Source organism: Fukomys damarensis, unplaced genomic scaffold (genome assembly GCF_012274545.1).
Source record: "Fukomys damarensis isolate Sample0158 unplaced genomic scaffold, DMR_v1.0_HiC HiC_scaffold_33, whole genome shotgun sequence".
NCBI lineage: Eukaryota > Metazoa > Chordata > Mammalia > Rodentia > Bathyergidae > Fukomys > Fukomys damarensis.
In genome coordinates, this window is record NW_022900945.1 from 25854450 (window position 1) to 25870930 (window position 16481).

The window sequence follows — 16481 nt, forward strand, 5'->3', positions numbered from 1 at the left end:
AAAAAAAATATATATATATATATACTTTTGATATGAAAGGATTTTGGATGTTTGTTTTGTTAGAAGGATAAAGAGAGATATACAAGACCAGAAGGCCCAGGTATGTCGAGAAGGTATGCAGAAGTGATTTATCAAATATATATGTTTGCTTGTTGGTTTCACGTTTGTTATAAAAGGTTTACAGGCATAAAGAGCTTTCATTCTTTCCAGTTCTAATGCCTGTGGAGACTTAACAGACCTTGACAGACAGCAAGAGGTTAGTTTTAATTAATATAGGTCTCACCTTAACTTGGTCTTGAACATCCAGCAGAAAAGTCTAATCCAAAAATATATGAAGTCAAGACCATAGTAATAAAGCTATACATAAGAAGGGGCTTCAATTGCTGACCCCTACTGGGGCAATTTCCAACTATACTGGTGTGTTGCTCCTGTTACAGAAAAAACTATGGAAAAATTTATAGATCTCAACAAGAGTTTTTAAATTTTTTAGCTAAAATTGTTTTGTAAAATCATTAAATTTTCTATCTTTTTACAGCTAAAATTTAAAGAAAAATTATAACAAAAATATCAGACTTATAGATAGCTTCCATTAGTAAAAGGATCTAAGAGTCAGCAGGTTACAATCACTAGTTCAGTCCTTTAAAAAGTTTCTCAACATGGCTCCACCACCTGCTTTTTTATTTTAGTACTTATGATACTTTGATTATAATGCTCTAATTTCTTTAAATTTTTGTTTATTCTTACTTATAGGCTGCCAAACTTCAAGTTATCATATAGATAAAATCAACACACATGCTAGATTTTTTTTTTTACCAAATCACCAGATTGACTTTATATAGTTCATAATTACAACATGATTTTTATTTAAGGCCTATTAAATCAGCTACCTGGAGAGCCCGTAACTCTGGCCTTCCCTACATTACCCTTCTCAGCTTGAAGCAGATGGATTGAAACTATGCCCTTTTTCCTGTAATCAGTTGGAGATGCTCTTTATTTAAAAAAATTATTATAGACAGCTAAGTCAGTTCGACACATTGTCCACTGGATAACTCATGGGGACAAGCCACTGTTGGATGTAGTACTCACCTTTCCCTAAAGGCACAATTATATAAACAAAAAGGGGGTACAGCTACCTCCACAAGCTCAATCAGATCTTATTACTTTCATTTTAAAATTTTAGATCCGCTTATGGAAAGTAAGTATACACAAAGACAGATCTACAGACACAGCCCAGACACTAGTGTTGTCAAAGTCTGTCCTAACTAAAAGGTAAACGGCTCAATACAATTAATAACATAGGAGCCAGGGTATGCTTATTTTTCAACAGAAAATAAAAAGATGTTGTGGCCATCATCCCAGAATGTATGATCATGGACCAAGATGATGGATTCACTGCACGGTATGTGACAACCTTGCTGAAATCTATATAAAGGCTGTGTCTGAGCAACTCCTCTCACCTGCTTCAGCCCTGGGACTCGCAAAGATCACCAGACATGACGCAGCTGCCATTGTCAAACAGAGAAGGGGGAGATGCAGAGAACTGTAATACTGACTGTGCCCAAAGCATGCTGTAAAGAGTTAACTCCTCAACTGGCTTGCTTTTAGAAGTGAGTCTGGATGAAGCCTATGTGCCAAGGTCACAGTAACTCACACGCAAATTCCATTCCCACAACTAAAACCCTAAGACTAGAAGGACAATGTTCTAATTACAAGCATATATTTTGTCTATTCTGTTCCCAATTTAAGAATGCTTTGTCTTGTCCTTTATGATCCTTGTATACATTAGTTTTCATAAAAACCACACATTGCCTTTACCTTAATTGATTGCCCATAAAAGTCAGCGCCTGGGACTGCCTTTGTCAGTTGCACCAGCATTGGTTGTCCTGGCACTCCACTTTCTCTCTCCTAGTTCTGTCTCTTAGTGTATTTCTTTCTCAGGCCTGTGTGCCACATGGGCAGGTTGGGACTAGAGACTTACTGCAAGAGTCTCTGGCAGGACAGAAAGAGACTCATAGCTTGTTGCTAAAAGCAGTACTAACTCTGGAAGGCTCCCAATCAGGTTGCCATCTCACTTCAATATAATTAAAGTATTTTGACATAGGGGTGAAAGGCTACACTGCCTGAAAGTCAGTAATATCCAAAGATTTAAGACTGGCAACTAGGATAATGTAAACATGGTATACTCATAAGTTTGTGGGATATTAAACAGTCTATTCCCAGATCTCATGGGTTCACCGACTTGCATGGATTTTTATGGGGGGGGGAGGGTGGGATATGTAAAGTACCTGTCGGCCATGCTTGAGGCCCTAGGCTTGATCCCAACAGAAGGGAAAAAGGAAGTCTGTGCATGGAAGTATGCATGGGATAAATACCAAAAAAAAAAAAGTCTCTCTAAAATACTATGATTGAATATATAAAAGAGAAGAAAACGAATGGGTTTTTGTAGTTTGAAGTACTTGGAGCACATCCATGTAGATAAAAAGCAAAGTAGTTAAATAGGCAAGTCTAAAGTTCAGAAAAATGGTGAAGACTAAAAATAGAAATCTGTAATTATTTGTAAAGAGTTGACATTAAACTTTTTTAATATCTAGTTCTATTCAGCATAAAGTTTTTCTATGTATACCAGAGCAGGATGAAACAGCAACTGTACAACATGTGAATTGGTAATTTGTAAACTGTTAATTTATTAGAGCTAAGGAAGAAAAATGCTATTTAAAAAACCCACCAGGAAAGCTAAATACACTTAAAAGCAAGGAGCAACTTTCCAAACATGAGGTTCAGACATCTCTTACTATGCTACACCATAAACAAGACATGAATATGCTGGGACAAAGATAACTTGTCAGCCAAAAAGTGGCAAGCATGCAGCTCTCAGTTCGATTCCTGGTACCAAAAAAAAAAGTGGCAAATAAGTTACAGACTTTATTATTCCATTTGGGCTGCTTTAACAAAATGCTTTAGACTGGATACTCTATCAAAAACAAGACATTTATTGCTGAAAGTTCTAGAAGTTGAAAAGTTCTCAAAACACCAATAGAGTAGGTATCTGGTTAGAGCCTGTTCCTCATAAATGACATCTTTGTATCCTCACATATCAGAAGGGGTAAAAGAGTTCATTACAGTATTTTGGGGGTTGTTTTGGGTTTTGTTCTGTTTGTTTTTTGAGTCAGATTCTCGCTACACAGGTCAGACTGGCCTCAAATTCTCTATGTAGCCCAGGTTGACTTGATACATCAGCATTCCAAATGCTGGGATTACAGGTGTGCCCCACCACACTGCACTCTAAAGCATCTTTTATGAAGGCATTAATCCTATTTATAAGAGCGAAGCTTCCCAAAAGCCCCATCTCTTAATATCACATTTCAGATTAGATTTCAACTCATGAATGTTGGAGGAGCACGAACCTCAGATCATAGCAAAACTACATGCCTGACTCAAAAGTGTTCTCTTTCATAGTGTATCAACAAATTTACTCTTTCCTACTAACAAGTCTGTGTCTCAGAATAATGGAAATAACAAGTTTAGAATTAAGAGGAAACACAATGAATTAGCACAGAAAACAACTGAGACAACACAAAAAAAGAGGTCCTAAATAGCAGGAATCTCTGCAGGTCTGAAAACCAGACTGCTTATTGTTTCTTTAGGAAAAGTTTAAAATTCTGATCAGAAACTGATAGTTTGGAGATTCTACAGAAAACTGATTTTTAAAAATCCTCAGAGAAAAGAAAAAGAATGAGGAATTCCAATAAAGATTTAAAGACTTTCCTATTGAATTCTTAACATAAAGACATGAAAATTCTATGCTTGTAATTTTTTTCACTTCCTTGATGTTGCTAGATATCTTATGAGAATATTCTCAAGAAAACTGAGGCAATGCTGTGTTCATAAAATTATAGATAGGTGAATAACAGATTATCTAGATCTATCCAACAAAAATATAATACAAGCCACTTAGGCAATTCTATATGTTCTAGGCAGCCATATTTAAATTTTAAAAAGTGAAATTAATTTTAATATTTTATCTAATATAGTTAAAGTATCATTTCAACATGCACCAATTTTTCAAGCTAATGATATTCCATTTTCAAATTAAGTTTTCAAAATTTGGTGTATGTTTTACTCTTATAGATCAGCCACATTTTAGATACCCAACTACCACATATGGCTATTAGTATGGTAGCTACTGGCTACCATCTGAGTAGTTCAGATGTATATCTTGATAAGATACAAAGACATTTAAATTAACCAAAGATTCCTGCTCACCGTATTTTTAAAAATAAAATATATTTTCTTTAGTTTAAAAGAACTCCTTCCAGGCACAGTGGCACATGCCTATAATCCCTGCACTCTGGAGGCTGAGGCAAGAGGATCACAAGTTCAAGGCCAGCCTGGATTATTCAGCAAGACCCTGCCTCAAAAACCTAAATAAACAAATAAACAAACTCCTTCCATTTCTTCATTCTATCTCATAGCCTGAATACTTTAAAAAGTAAAATCTGGAAGCCAGGCATGGTGGCACATGCTTATAATCCCAGCACTCGGGAAGCTGAGGCAGGAGGATCGATGTGAGTTCGAGACCCGCCTGGGCTACATGGTGAGTTCCTGGTCAGTCTCAACTACATAGTGAGACCCTGTCTCAAAACAAACAAAAAAGTAAAATCTGATTCCAAGTAACAGAATGCTAAAGGAAACAAATTTAGTTGCAATGATAAACTTTTAAATGATACAAAAAATAACAGCCCATTTAAATTACCATTAGTTTCCACCTCAATTAAAATGTATTGCTATTACAGTTGAAACCTACCTCCTTAAATTCATCTCTACCGATGCCTTTGTGTTTTTAAAATGAAAAAGAAAACAACATTTAATACATGGAGGGGGGAACCTGTCTTATTTGAACTTTATCAATTATTAACTTCAAACAGATCTTTGACATTGCACTGAACCATTTCAACACATTTTTCTGAGGATGTCACAAGGCTTATTTTGAAAAAGTAATAGCTGCAATAAAACTATGGGAAAGAGAAGAGTTTCCATAAAGCATTTGGTATTTCCATGTTTCTTAAATTTTAACTTTTAAATACTGTAATTTCTTCTTGGAAACAGCCCAAATGCTCATCAACTGACGAATGGATAAAGACAATGTGGTTCTTTTATACAATGGGATACTACTCTGCCATAAAAAAGGATGAATTTCAGACATTTATAGCTAAATGGATGGACCTTGAGACCATACTCAAGTGAAAAAAATCGCATACACAAGTTTAAATACCACATTGTCTCTCTGATGTGAAAAAACTGTGGAAATAAAGACTGAGATGTACAATGGATTTTGGGAAATAGGAAGCAAGTGTTCAAATGGGAAGGAGAACAATGGAGGAAGGAGGGAGAAAGAAAGGGACAATAAAAAAGTGAAAATAAAGGAATAAATGGAGACACAGCTTTTGTACATAGAGGGGGAGAGGGTTTGAGGAGGTATGGGATAAAATAAAATAAATTTTATTATTAAAACAACTATCAACCTCCAGGAAAAAATTTGTCATTTCTGTATCTCCTGAATCAAAGAGAGTTAAATACTATTACCAAAACTCATCTACATTTGAGGAAGAGAAGAGTAAATTCCAAATAAAAGCATCAACTGTTATGTCACAAGTAGTAACCATGTCCCATAACTTTTACATTAGTTACGTATCTTCCTTATAACCCATAAAAATAGATAAAACTTAAAATTATTATTCTGATAATTTTTCCAGGCCTAACACTGGCAGGGTAATACGGCAGATAAAGAGGAAAAAAGCTCTATCTTAGCTAATGTCATTTTTTTTTATTAAAGTTAGATAGATGTGTTCACTAGAATTATTCTAAAGCAAAAAAGATGCCACTATAGTCACTCATTCTTTACACATAAATCCTTTGATGGATTCTGGCTTGTTAATAATTTAAAACAAATAATGTGTGTATAACATACACACACACCTCAAAATCTGAATATAAAAGAAAGTTCAAATGTTTTAATTCTTCCACACCAGAAAAAAGGTGGCAACCTATTTCTTTTCCTTCTTGAAAATCTCTATTTTTGTTTTGGAGCGAGATACTGAACCTAGGGCTTCTGACATGCTAGACATATGCTTTACCAGTGAGCTGTAGCCCCAGCTCTAAAATCTCTTTTCTGAATATCTTTAAATAATTCTAGTAATTTTTCTTTAATTCTTTTTTTTTTGTTTGTTTGTTTTTTTTTGTTTTTTGAGACAGGGTCTCACTATGTAGTTGAGACTGACCTGGAATTCACTATGTAGACCAGGCTGGTCTCAAACTCACAGTGATCCTCCTGCCTCAACCTCCCGAGTACTGGGATTACAGGCATGTGCCACCACGCCCAGCTCTTTAATTCTTAACATACAAGTTAAATACATTTACTATTCAAGAGTAAACTGTGAATAGTTTGTTTATACAGTACCTCACCTGCAACAATTTTTTTTTGGGGGGGGTACCAGAGATTGAACTCAGATCTTTGTGCTTGCAAGGTAGGCAGCTGAACCAGTGAGCTAAATCCCTGGCCCCACCTGCAACAATTTTTAACAGAGACAGTATGGAGATTCCTTAAAGAAATGAATCTAGAAATTTTATTGGCCCAACTATTCCCCTTCTAGGTATCTTTTCAAAAGAGTGAAAGACATCAAATTACAGTGATACATGCATACACATGTTCAATGCAGCACAATTCCTAATAGCTAAGCCTTGTAAGCAAGCCTATGAGTCCGTTAACAGAATAAATGGATAAAGAAAATGTGGTACTTATATACAGAGTACTACTCTGCCATAAAGAATATTGAGTCATTTGTAGGAAAATGGATGCACCTAGAGACCATAATTTTAAGTAAAGTAAATCAGATCCACAATCTTAAATACTGTTATGATTTCTCTTATACAGGAAACCCAAAGTATAAATAAAGAGCGAAATAAAAGACAGATAATAGGAAGTAGTGAGACAGATCTTTCTCAAAGTGGGAAAGGATCAAGAAATGAAGGGAGGGAGGGAGGAAAGCAGAAGAGGGAAAGAAGATGAAGAAGGACTGAAGATGTGTTATGTGCATGTACCAATTCCCCACAAGAAATGTAAATATTAGGTACTACTAACATGTACTAATAAAAAAAGATCTGAAAAAACAGTAACAGTTTCATAAACTTGGTTGTATAATAATGATTGATCACAACCAATTATTTTAAATTCAAACTTAATCCTTTGCAAATTAGTACCAAAAGCCCTATTTTGTGGAAACTATTTCATTTATGTAAGAATCAATTCAAAATGCACATGTTTTACACCCTTTAGCATTATTTACAAGTGCTTCACTTTTTAAATCCTGCTCCACCTTCATATCCAACTACTTTTTCCATCTTATACTTCCTTTTGCTCTGTTTAACAGCCCCTATCATTTTCTTTTGAGATCTACTTGCTCCTTAGAGCCTTTGCACAACCTAACATTCCACTCTGCTCTTTCAAGAGCTTCTTTTTAATCCTATTTTATCCAAGAAACTTTGTCAATTTACATATCTTATTAGACTATCTATTCCCAAAACCTCTAACAAAATATTTTATTCAAAATCTTTTTTTAAAATCTTGCAAATGTAGTAAGCAAAAGAATGAAAAGTTAAAATCAATACAAAAATGAAAGCCAATGAAGTTAACAAGTGACAGTCAGCTCCCTACTTTACCCATCAAGAGCTGAGTGCCAAAGGAAAAAAAAAAAATCTTTAAAACATCTTTTTCAGAAAATGATCATAAGGAAGCAATTTGTAACACCAAGTTTACATGGACTATGATATGAGATCCTTTTTTATGTGATTCAATTAGGCCAAATTCCAAATCCCCAGCTTCTAAATTCTGTTCCCCAGGAATTACACTCATACTTCTATTTTCTGTCTCCATTTCAACCAGAAGACATCAAAACTGAGAATAGGTCTAACTAAAGCACACCTTTCAACAATTATCTTTTTTTTTTAAGCTGAGCAGAAGTGATATTCAAAATATATAGATATATAGTATTAATTTCTACATCCAGCCTGAGCATGATGGACCACACTTGTAATCCCAGCACTCAGGAGGCTGAGGCAGGAGGATCACTACAAGTTCAAGGCCAGCTTGGGCTACATAACGAGTTCAAGGCCAGCCTGAACTACAAAGAAGGATCCTGTCTAAAAAAACAAACAAAATTCTTTATCTAATTATCAAGTAATATAAATCAATTTTTCATCCTTTATGCCCCCCCTTTTTGGCAATGCTAGTGGTTTGTTGTTGTTGTTTTTTGGTACCAGGGATCGAACTTGGGTCCTTGCACTTGCGAGGCAGGCAGCGGAACCACTGAGCTAAATCCCTAGTCAGGCAATGCTAGATATCAAACCCAGAGCCTTACACTACACAAGTGTTCTACTACTGAGTCATATCCCACCCAGCCTTCAAATCAACTTTTCTAGTGCAATTCACATTTCTCTAGGTCAATGGAAAATGTAAAACTTTATTTTTTTACTGTTATGTAATACAAGTAGATATTAATGAAGAAAATATAAAAAGCACTCTTCTATGAGAAAATAAAACAAAATTTCATAATAAAATTACAAAATAACAGTTAATGTACTATGTATGTATCATGATCTTAAAAGAATGGCCAAACTGTTATTCAGAGTTCAAGTCACAGACAAAAAAGACTCATAAAAAGAAAAAAATAAATAAAAGGAAAAAGCTTTCTTTTCAATGTATAAAGAGAAATGAATAGTATAAATGAAACCAATTAGAGTATCTTAAAAAATATTCCAGAAACAAAAGACTAGACAATTTGGGGAATTATTTGAACTTCTCATTATATTCTATTTTGATACATATACATTATATATCATATATCATATATATGAATTTCTCATATAAGAGAAACCATGCAACACTAAAGCTTGTGTATCTGACTTAATTTCACTTAACATTATGTTCTCAAATCACATCCATTTGCCTATGAATGTCTCAAGTTTATCTTTATGTCAAAATAGTAGTACTCCATTGAGTACAACTATCACATTTTCTTTATCCATTCCTCTGTTGATAGCTATATATGCTGTAAAACTTTGTTTTAAAAAATTATTTCATTCTTGCCATGATAAAGTAACATAAATTGAATTTACCCTCTAACCTCAATCACCAAAATATAATGGACACCATTCTGGAAGGTTGAGGCAGCAGCCTCCCAAGTTCAACCTCAGCCTGGTTAACTTAATGATTTAACAAGAATGTCCCCTCAAAAAAGAAAAAAGGGTAAAATATGAAATTACATGAAAACAATGGTTCTTAACAAACTCTGGACAACAGGCAACAATGGATATCAATCCTTGAATTGAGAAGATGCAGCTGACAGTCATAGCGAGTCAGATAAGCCACATTTCAGATTCTTACCTACAGTGAGACCAAGGCACATAGTGTTCGTCAGATAGAATACAGAAAGGAAAGCACACAAAGAGAGATCCTCAGAGACTGACAGAGGATATCCACCACATAAAAAAGAAGCACATATAACCACCAGTACGGAAAATAATCAAAATCAAACCAGTATTGACTCAAATTTTAGAATTATCAGATAAAGCCATTAATAATAACTATTCTATATGTTCAAAAATTTAGTTGAGGCATACAAAAACTTTCTGCTCTAACTTGTAGAGACAAAACTGCAATACGAGTGATGTAAAATGTACTGGATGAGATTATGGCAAGTTATATGTGGCAGAAGACAATTAATTTGAAGGTACTATATAGGTAACTTTCCAAACAAAAGAACACAGCATCAACATGCTGTCAAACAGTCAAGTTCAACAAACTTCAAATGTAAGAAACACAAAGAAAAGTACAATAAGACAGGTTCCTTAATACCAGTGATAAAGAGAGGGGAGGGAACAAGAAAAAAAGCAGCAGCAAGATATAACACACAGGTAAATTCTCTATGAGGTATGTTATCATTATGTATGTATGGATACCAAAATGTATCAATAAAATTACTTTTAAAACAAATAAATAAAAGAAGAAAAACTAGAGATAAAGCAGAAGGGGTAAAATGTAACAGAAACAGATAAAGGCACAAACCAGATTTCTTATGGAAAACAATGCAAAAGAGAAGCGCATTAAAATATGAGGGAGGGGGCTGGGATTTAGGTTAGTAGTGTTGTCACCTGCCTCACAAGAACAAAGTCCTGAGTTCGATCCCAGTACCACAAAAAACTAAATAAATAAAATAAAATAAAATAAAATAAAATAAAATATGAGGGAGGGGGCTGTTAATTTAGAATTCTATATTCAAGAAACAATAAATATCAAAATGAAGCCTCGGGCCAGGCATTGTGGTAGCACACATCTGTCATCCCAGCATGTGGGAGACTGAGATACACACTCACACTCTCTCTCTCTCTCTCTCTCTCTCTCTCTCTCTCACTCTCTCTCTCTCTCTGACAAAACTCACAATGTAATTTGGTCTCTGTCTCCCTGCTCCCCCTTTTGGAGACAAGCCTCACAATGTAGTTCCGGCTGGCCTTGAACTATGTAGCCTCCCGCGAGTGCTGGGATTACAGACATGTACCACCAGGCGGGGCTCTATCTCTTCTCCACTTGCTCTAAGAATGGTTTACCCTGGAAGGAACTGAGGGCAGAACTGGAACTGAGTGCAGGTCCTAAAAAACATTTGAAGCAAAGATATGCCCAATATGTAGCTTGAGATAAATGCAAGTGTGAGCACTTATAAAACTTTATTTTAATTTTATCCAGGATAAGTACATCAAGTAAAAGGCAAAGATAATTATATTTCTTTAAAATGCAAGGCTTAACTATGTGGAATCTAATAGCAAATTTTAAAGATAAAGGAAAATAACATTTGGGAGTATATCTTAATGGTAGAGGGCTTGCTTAGCACATACAACACCTTTGGTTTGATCTTCAGTACCCCCCACACACACCAACACACAAAAATATAAAAGAATGAAAAATATATAAAAAACTAAAACTATTCAAAAGAAAACTATGTTGAGTATAATGAGATAAAGTAGATTTCTAAGCTAACAATACTGCCAGAGATTAAATTTAGTTCACAAGAGAATGTTAACAATCCTAAATATCTACATACCTCATAATACAATTTCATGTTATTATAAAACAAAGACAGACCTTAAAGAAAAATAACAAATCCATAATTACAGTTGGAAGTTCTAATACTATTCTCTCAATACTTGACATAACAAACAGAAAATCAGCAAAGATATAGTAAACTTTAACAACACTATCAACCAACTTGAATCAACTATTTACACAACACTTCAGCAAACTTCTCAAATGCACATAAAACATTTACCAAGATAGACCATATTCAGGGCCAAAAAACAAGTAACATATCTGAAGGGATGTTGCTAAAGCAAGATTTGAAGAGATACATATAGCACTAAACAGCTATATTAGAGAGCAAAGATCAGTCAAACACTTCAAGGTCACAAAACACTGCTCTTAACAGGTCAAAGACATTTCAAGACAGCCATAGACCAATTTCTTTCACCAACAGGAACACAAAAGTTTTCAACAAAATTTTAGCAAGTCAAATCTGATATTTTATAAAGACACTAATATTTATAAAGATAGCAATATTTTATAATGACCAAGTGGGGTTTATCCTTGGAATGTAAAGTTAGTTTAACACTCAAAAATCAATGTCATTTACCACATTATCAGCCTAACAAAATAAAATCATATTATCATATGTCATTCACAAATAATAATTAAGAAATACACTGTTTATGGGTTAGAAGACAATATCGTTAAAGATTCAATGCAATCACAAACAAAATTTCAACAGACATTGTCTAAAAATTATTAAGTGGACTGTAAAATTGACACGAGAATGTCAAGAACCAAAATACAGCCAAAACAAAAGAACAAAATTAGAAGATTAAGTCTACCTGATTTCAAGACTTTTACATAAAAATATAGTCTAGAAACAAACTCATACATCTATGGACAACTGATATTTGACAAAAATACAAAGTAGGGAAAGGATAGACATTTTAACAAATGATACAGGAACAATCAAATGTACACATTCAAAAATGAACTTCAAGGGGCTGGAGATTTAGCTCAGTGGTGCCATGCCTGCTTTATAAGCGCAAGGTCCTGAGTTTGATCTCAGTACTGCAAAAAAAAAAAAAAAGAACTTCAACCTATACTTTTGCACCATATACAAAATTAACTTAAAATAGATCAAAAAGCTAAATGTAAAACTGAAAACTATAAAACTTCTTAGGCTGAGTGAGTGTGGTGGTAGACAACTATAGTTACAGCTACTTGGGAGGCTGAGACAAGATTACGTTAGCCTTGAAATTTCAAGACAGACTAGGCAATACAGCAAGACTGCCACCTCAACAAACAAACAAAATAAACTTCTGGGGTTTTTTTGGGGGGTTGGTTTTTTTTTGTTGGTTTGTTTTTTGTGGTACTGGGCATTAAACTCAGGGCCTTTCAAACTAAGCATCATTACCAGCCCTATCTACCTATTTTTATTTTGAGACAGTGTCATACTATGTCACTAAATAGCTCAGGCTGGGCTCCAACCTGCAATCCTCCTGCCTCAGCCTCCCAGAGTGCTAGAACTAGAAGCAGTCCCACCACATCTAGCTCAAAAGACACTTTTAAGAGAATAAGCCAACCAAATGGGAAATCAAGTCTTGGAAATTACTTGATAAAGGATTTGTACCCCAAATACATAAAGAATGTTCAAAACAAAATAAGCAAACAATCTAGCTTTTAAAAATCACTGAAACAGCTAAAACTTGGAAACACTCCAAATGCCCATCAACTGGAGACTGGATAAAGAAAAAAAATTTTTTAATATATATAAATGAAGTACTACTCAGCCATAAAGAATGAGAAATTTGAGACATTTATAGCTAAATGGATGCACACTGAGGCCATACGCTTAATGAAATAAAAAGGTCACATATGTGTAAATACTGAAAAGTGTCTCAGGTGTGAGAAACTGAAAGTGTAAATAAGGATCAAAATGTATAATAGATAATGTGAAATAGAAGAAAAGGTCCAAGGGGAAGGGAAAGTGAGAAGGGGAGGGAAAAGGAAAGAAGGGAAAGGAATAAATATGAGAAATGGAAAACAATGGAAACAAAGTCTCTGTAAATAGGAAGGAATGGAGGGGTTGAATGAAGGGCAGGGGAATGAAAAAAAATTAGAACCAAGATATATCATGTAAAGGTACAAATTTCCAATAATGAATGTCACCATATTATATACCTAAAATGTATCAATAAAAATAAGGAAAAAAATCAGTGATGATATACAAGTAGCAAATAAACACATAACAAGATGCTCAACACTATTAAGGAAATACCAATAAAAAGTACTTATCAGTACCTATTAGTATGGCAAAAATTAAAATGAGTGACCATACCAAGTGTTGGCAAGGACAAAGAGGAACCAGAAACTATATACTTCTGATGTGAATGTGCAAAAATACAAGCCCTTTGGAAAGTTTGGCAGTGAAACATAACGCCTACCATACAACAGAGCCTTTCCATTCCTAGGTATCTGCCCAAAAGATATAAAAGTATCCAGTAATGCAAAGGCTTATACAAAAATGATTATACCATTTCACATCCAACAACTTAGGGGATCAACAGTATATGCCCATTTGACAGAATACTAACACACAATAACAAAGTAATAAATTACTAATACATATTACTGCTACTAAGACAACTCTCAAAATAATTATGCTAAGTGCAATAATTCATACAAAAAGTACATACTGAATGATTCTATTTCCCTAAAATTCTTGAAAACAATCTACAGTGGCTGGGTGGAGTCAGGGAGGGAGAAGGGGATGACGTAGATGTTCATTTTCTTGATTACAGTGAGTTTCATAGGCATATATGTCAAAATTTATCAAATTATATAAGTATATGTAATTGAAGCTGGGCATGGTTTCAAGCATACCTGTAATTCCAACACTCTGGGAGGCTGAGACGGGAGGATTCCAAATTTGAGCCCAGCTTGGGCAACTTAGCAAGACTGTTTCAAAATAAAAAATTAAAAAAGATTGGGGATATAACTCAATACAAAGACCCTGAGTTCAATCGCCAGTACCACACAAACACCAAAAAAAGGTATGTAGTTGATATGTCAATTATACATCAAAAAAGCTTATAAAAAATGATACTTGATTTTACACTTAAAGCTGACAGCACTCGTTATGGCTTCTGTCTAGATGTCCCTGCAAATCCTCATCTGGTCATAGGTGGGGCTTTTTCAGAGGTGGCTGGATCTAGAATGTGTGATGTTGAGATTAAGGGTGTGTGATTACTAAATTAGTCCACTGATTGGTTTAGCATAGTTCTGTGTGTGCATAATGGGAAGGCCCACCCTGGATGTAAGTGCTACCTACTTGCCCTAAGGGTTTTGCCCAGATAGAATATAAGGGATAGTAAGCTGCCATGGTTTGCTGCTTGATGCTTTGCTTCTTCACTACTAAACTGCCTTCCACTCATCATGAATTATTTTCCTTTTTGATGCCCCTCTGCCATGCTACCCTGCTTTGAAGCCAGCCAAATATGAACTGAAACCTCTACAAACTCTGAGCTAAATGTACCTTTCCTCCTTTAACTTTGGGTGTTGGGTATTTTGTATCAGCAACAAGAAAAAGTAACTGCAATAGCATTACACACTTGTGTTATGGTTTAGATCAAGAATATCCTCCAGTGGAGTGTGGGTGGCATACGCCTGTAATCCCAGGATCAGGAGGCTGAGGCAGAAGGATCACTGAGAGTTCAAGGCTAGCCTGGGTGACAGAGTGAGTTCAAGTCCAGCTTGAACTACAAAGCAAGACTCTGTCTCAAAAAAGCAAAAAAAAAAAAAAAATTTTTTTTTAAAGAAAGTCCTCCAAAGGCCTCGGGCACTATAGTGGGGCTTTGGGAGGTGACTGAACAGTTGACTTGTTATTGGGAGGAGAGCCCTGGCCAGATGAGGCAGGTCACTGAGGGCATGAAAGGATACATCTCTCTCTCAAGCTTCTCCCTTCTTTCTCCCTGTTTTCTGATCACCCACATGAGCAGTTTTCCTCCAAATGCCACTCTGCCATGCCATTCTGCCTTGGAGCCAGTGAACTACAGATTAAAATGTAGTTTAAGTCAAAATAAACCTCTCCTTCAAGCTATCGGTGTTGGTTATTGTGTCTCAGTGACAAGAAAAGTGACTACGATACCTTGGCTAAGCACAAAAGGTTACTCTTGTATTTTTTTCTGGATGAGTCCCAAAGAGCTTTTAATAATACAAAAAATCGAAAGTACACATTCCTAGCAGAATAAACAACCATTCCACCTCATGCTCACTATGAGAAAGGGATATACTGTATTGCCTTCCATAGATATTTATGAAAAGATTTTTCTCTCTAACCCACAAAGCAGAAATCTGTATTAGGTTAAATTATTTTACACTTAAACCAAAAGAGACGATATAGTGAATGGTATGTAAATATATATGTGTATATATATGAGTTTCATGGTGTTGCCTCTGCCTCCCAAGTAGCTGGTACTACTGATATGTGGCCCCCATACCCTACTAATTCAAAGAATTTAAAATAGAAATGGTGAGGCTGGGGATGTAGCTCAATAGTAGAGCTCTTACCTAGCATGTGCTAAGCTAACTCCCCAGTGTTATCCAAAAAAATTTTTTTACAGAATTCAGGAAGGATTTAGGGAATGTTATATTAAGAAATCTCTAAAGCCATGTTTATTAAAAGAAAAATTTAGTCTGTTTGAAGCCCAATCCATTGGCTACAAAAACATTTGAATACTTTTTAGGTTTAGTAAATGAGCCAAAAACTAGAAAATAAACATTCTCAATGAGTATATATTTTAAATCTTCACTATACTGGGTTTGTATGATAATTAGGAAAAGAAATGCCATGCAACTTACTCACCTGTTTTGTTCCTCCAGTTTAGCCAGGAGTTCTAAATCGTCAGGACTTAAATGTGATGGGGAAGATGGCGAAAGGGCTGGTGTTGACAATGTGGTAGATGAGGAAGTAGTGTGTAAAGAAGCAGATGGACTTGCCACCTGACTGGCCATCTGACTGACTGTATGGGATACTGTGCTCTTCACCCATGAGAGAGTAGAACTCAGCTTCTCTGCAACCTTGTCTGTCGCCACCTAAGGATGAAAATAAATGTAGCATATATTTTAGTTGGTGCATTTATTAACAAGAACTTGATAATCCCATTATGTCTTATTTAATAATTGTCATCAGAATGTTGTCTTTGAGATGATAAATGTAAAACCTATTTAGCAATCATCACCCTAACATCCAGGTTTTGGAAACTGGTATTATTTCAAACTACAATATTTCCAGCCTGAACAAACCAGAATAGGGTTTCCCAAACTGCAGGCTGAACCCCATCAGGTA

General features: G+C 35.1%; 1 protein-coding gene across 7 annotated transcripts in view; it reads right to left on the bottom strand.

Annotated features, from left to right (window-relative positions):
• The window catches only part of Evi5 (ecotropic viral integration site 5), a 216369-nt gene that overhangs the window by 156808 nt on the left and 43080 nt on the right, over positions 1 to 16481 (bottom strand). For 6 of the 7 annotated variants that reach the window (XM_010644910.2, XM_010644913.3, XM_010644909.3 and 3 more), the window contains exon 2: positions 15999 to 16228. In XM_010644910.2, the coding sequence (XP_010643212.1) occupies positions 15999 to 16228 (230 nt within the window). Of the gene's footprint in view, positions 1 to 4804; positions 4841 to 15998; positions 16229 to 16481 lie in introns of those variants that run through there. The other variant, XM_010644916.3, reaches the window with a different exon arrangement.